Here is a 4,254-nt window from a genome sequence, read left to right as displayed (position 1 = left end):
TTTTTTATGCACTAAATCAAGAACACACACGTCTGCAGACTGCAGCAGCAGGTGGAATATACACAGCAAAGGAAACATACACCGATCGACCGACACACGCCGGCCGGAAGTCGGCAAGAGCATATCAAGCGCATACACATGCATTTACAGCACGCATGGATGATGGATCACAACAACTTTAGATCAGTGTAAGCGCTAGCTAGTTAACTAGAGATCGAATGATACTAACAAATTGTTGATGATGGCCGGCGGGTGGTTTTGGTTGAATTGCTAGCTGCTTGATTCTGCATGGCTGGCCGTTTAGAGGCGGACGACCTCGGGGATGTCGACTGGGTAGCGGGCGATGCAGTCGGCCCAGGGGCCGTCGGCGGGGGCTTTGACGGTGCGCAGGCACTTCCACACCGCGCTGTTGCACTTGAAGCCGCTGCCGAAGCCGATCTGCCACACGCGGTCGCCGCGGCGCATCCGCCCCTTGGACTCGATGTAGTTGAGCTCGTACCAGAGCGAGCTGCTGGAGGTGTTGCCGAACCGGTGCAGCGTCATGCGCGACGCCTCCACGTGCTCCGCCGACAGGTTCAGGCTCTTCTGCAGCTCGTCGATCACCGCCCTTCCGCCGGCGTGGATGCAGAAGTGGTCGAACGCCTTTTTGAAGTCGGGAACGTAGGGCTTCCACGCGGGGTCGATCAGCTTCCGCCCGGCGAAGGAGAGCGCGAAGAGGAGTTGCTCGGACATGGGCAGTACCAGCGGGCCCATGGTGGTGATGTTCGACCTCAGGGACTTGCCGGCGATCGCCATCAGGTCCTTGGAAAGGGAGATTCCGGAGTGGCCTTCCGCGTCCTCCTCCTGGTACACGCAGCGGTAGGAGCGATCGTCGGCCCCCTTGTGCGTTCGCACCACATGGGCCAGCCGGTACTTGGCCCGCGCCGCCTCACGGCCCCTGTTCGAGAGCAGGATCGCCGCCGCGCCCATGCGGAACAGGCAATTGGGAAGAAGCATCGACCGTTGATTGCCGGAATAGAAGTTGGGGGTGATGATCTCCGTCGAGACCACAAGCGCATTTGCGCGAGGGTGCACCTGCTCGATCAAATCGATTATTAATTTAACATTGTTCGATATATGATCGATCGAGAGTTTCATATTTACCTGAAGCAGGTCGCTCGCCAAGTCGATGGAGATGAGGCCGGCGCTGCAGCCCATTCCGGAGAGGTTAAAGCTTCGGACGTTGCTCCGGAGCTTGTACTTGTTGATGATCATCGCGGACAGAGAGGGCGTGGGGGAGAAGAGGCTGCAGTTGACGATGAGGATGTCGATGTCCTTGGAACGTAGCCCGGTCTTCTTCATCAGATCGTCGACGGCGGAGAAGATGACCAGCTCCGCTTCGGCTCTCGCAGCCTCCATGGTGGGCTTGGGTGGGATGTAGTGGTTCGCCGGAGGGAGGCAGGTTTCCTCCCCCAACCCCGACCGCTCCAGGATCCGCGTCTGGAACTTCACGCTCCTCTCGTCCGAGTTGATCAGCCGCGTGTGCTCCATGAACGTCGAGAACGGCACGCGGCACGTCGGCGGCGGCCTGAAGCAGGCGTAGTCGACGAGGTACACCGGCCGTGGCCGCGACACCAAGTATAGAGCCCCTGCAACGACGACCGACAAGGCGAGCGCCAGATTCCCCACAGGATTGCCTTCGATCAACTCCCATACAGCCTCCACGGTGCCATCGAAGCCGAGCTGGTGGACCTTAGAAGCCATGGCCGTCATGACGCCGGCCAGGAACAGAATCCCGAAGTTGTCCACGATGAACCGGAAGGCGAGCTTCACAGACCTCGGCAACTCCGGCTCCGGCACGCCAGGCATCTTGACAACTCTTTATCCACAACACTTGTTCTCCTTTGGTGATCAGAATTGCTCGAGGGAGGATATATATATAGAAGATCGATCTGCAGGTAAAGATTAGGTCAAACGCCGTGCCTACCATCAACAAAGTTCACTTTGCCACTCTGATTCATGCACAGTTGAACTTCACTTGAAGAGCAAGGGTCCAAGTGGGGGAGAAAAAGCTTTGGATAGTTGGAAGAGGGTGAGCAGAAATTTTAATTTTCTCTTACATTATTATTATTTTTATTACCATGATTATTATTATTATTATTATTATTTTGGCTTTCCACATTGAGTGGGTTTTGAGTGTTTAAGGAATTGACTATCAGTTTTTCAGTGTGTTAGCACAACTGCCACAACCACCTTCTCTAGTACTGCAACCTTCTCAAGTAACTCATGGTTCATCTTGCTAGCTTCAAAGTACTGCAACCTAACCTTCTCAAGGGAACTGAATGTGTTTTACATGCATCTTGCATGCCTTGACTGAACTCAACACATATTACATGTACTCTTATTTGGCTATGAACAGATTAATGCTAAAGTAATATAAACAATTGAGGTGTATTCTCCATTTTGTGGCCTAATGCATATATAGATAGAGATGAGTGCCATTACTAGGGTAATGATAAAGCAAATTTGAAATGATATGAATATTTTAAAAATTAACTTCTTATTATGTATAAATCATCTTTTAAGTTTATCCTGACAAGTAAAACATGACAGAATCAAATCGACTCTTTCAAGAATCAAAGGCAAAGTTTGAACACTTGATGATAAGAAATAGAGATGAGTCTTTTTTCTTACTATCAAAGGCAATGAAATCAAAGGCAAAGTTTAAAGAATCCAATATTTCTATAAAAGTATGTTATGTTTCTGAAATATCTGTGCATTTGAACTCACCCTTTCATAAATATATATTTCTGTTAGTATTTGAATAATATCATATACCTTTTCTATGGTAATCATGAAAGCAGCAATAGTTCCTCAAGAAGAAGGGATAATAATTTTGTTACAATTTATTTTTTCTTTCCTCTCTCACTTCAATAAAATTCTCTTGCATTTTCCTCTCACTTCCCTCTAAAACTCTACATTTCTCTTAACATCTTTAGTTGATGACAAGATTTAAAATCTCGAGCCGTATCGAAATTTCAGTCTTTGATTAGAATGATATTGTCTTAGATCGTGCTGACCTTTCGATGCATGGTGCTAGTGGTGGATTGGAGGTTGAAGGAGGAAGAAACATTAATTGTCTATACTGAATGGTATGAAGTTTTGGTAATTAACTGGAACAATGCCTTTCAACCATTTCATTTACTTTTTTCCACTTTCCACGGTCGAGAGCTCTAAACATACTCTCTCTCTCTCTCTAATTTAATCGTGTAGCAACTATGTTTCCTAATTTTTCATTGTTATAATTGATAAAAAAAAGTACTTACAGAATCTATGTGACAAATGGTATACATCTATCCATAAAGATTATCATTTCATGTATTAGATCTATATCAAAGTTGAAAGACTGATTTAATTATGTGGCTTTGGTTTTGACTTGACAAATATGTCACTGGGTATTCTGAAAGAGATTACAATAGATAGTGCCCTAGTAGATTTTTCTCAAAAATAGATGGATGTATTACAGATATGGCATTCTTGCTAACCATGCTGTGGTACAAAGGAATACAAAGTTCTGATGGACAAATTTCTTCTCGTCTCATCTGCTTTCCTAGTAGTATTTATTTGAATGAATTAATTAGATAAAAAGTAAAATGTTGTCAAGACTTATTTCTTTCAAACTGTTCCTACTATTTTGAAACCCCCCTACTATTTTAGCTTGTGTTTAACTACCATGACTGAAAATGGACAAGTAAATGCTGACAAAAATCCCAATAGATCAATGGAGACTACTGTCCCTTCCGTTCTGTTAAACACTATAGTGCAAAAGTTGATCTTTTCTCTTTATATGTTGCCTTCTTCCTCTTTCCTGATAAATCAAGCAAATTATTCACATTAGCATAGTAATTCAACCTTTTAAAAGTTGTACCTATATATACAATTACGTAGTGGTGCATGAAGGTATATTTGTAACAAACAATCATACACTTAAATTTTCCTGATCTAGGGATAAGATTAAATGTCTCATAGAGTGGAAGCATATCATATCAATTGATTTTGTATAAGTTGTTCTTGGTGACAAGGATTTAATGTAGCACAGTTCACTATCGTACTGCATTATTACTTGACTGATCAAGAGTTATGATTGTGGCACTTAAATTTATTGTTTCACCAGCTGATGCCTGCTGATTTCTGTCCCATTGTCATGTATCAGTTAGATGATTTGTCAAAACCAATACAAAGGTGCATCTACATGTCCATGGTTTGATTCAAGTG

At 44.6% G+C, this 4,254-nt stretch overlaps 1 protein-coding gene across 1 annotated transcript; it reads right to left on the bottom strand.

Moving 5' to 3' along the window:
* Window positions 1-1,873, bottom strand: LOC141823974 (3-ketoacyl-CoA synthase 6-like). Its single transcript, XM_074711189.1, has 2 exons — window positions 1,144-1,873; window positions 1-1,074 (listed from the first exon to the last, which is right to left on the bottom strand). Exons 1-2 carry the CDS (start codon window positions 1,846-1,848, stop codon window positions 301-303), a joined length of 1,479 nt encoding a protein of 492 aa, XP_074567290.1. The 5' UTR covers window positions 1,849-1,873; the 3' UTR covers window positions 1-300.
* Between the last annotated feature and the right edge of the window lie 2,381 nt (window positions 1,874-4,254).

Source organism: Curcuma longa, chromosome 3, assembly GCF_044706935.1.
Source record: "Curcuma longa cultivar G26 ecotype Majalengka, Jawa Barat chromosome 3, ITB_CL_G26_1.1, whole genome shotgun sequence".
NCBI classification, from domain to species: domain Eukaryota; kingdom Viridiplantae; phylum Streptophyta; class Magnoliopsida; order Zingiberales; family Zingiberaceae; genus Curcuma; species Curcuma longa.
Note: the sequence above shows the minus strand (reverse complement) of the source record. Positions and strands in the feature narration are given on the sequence as shown.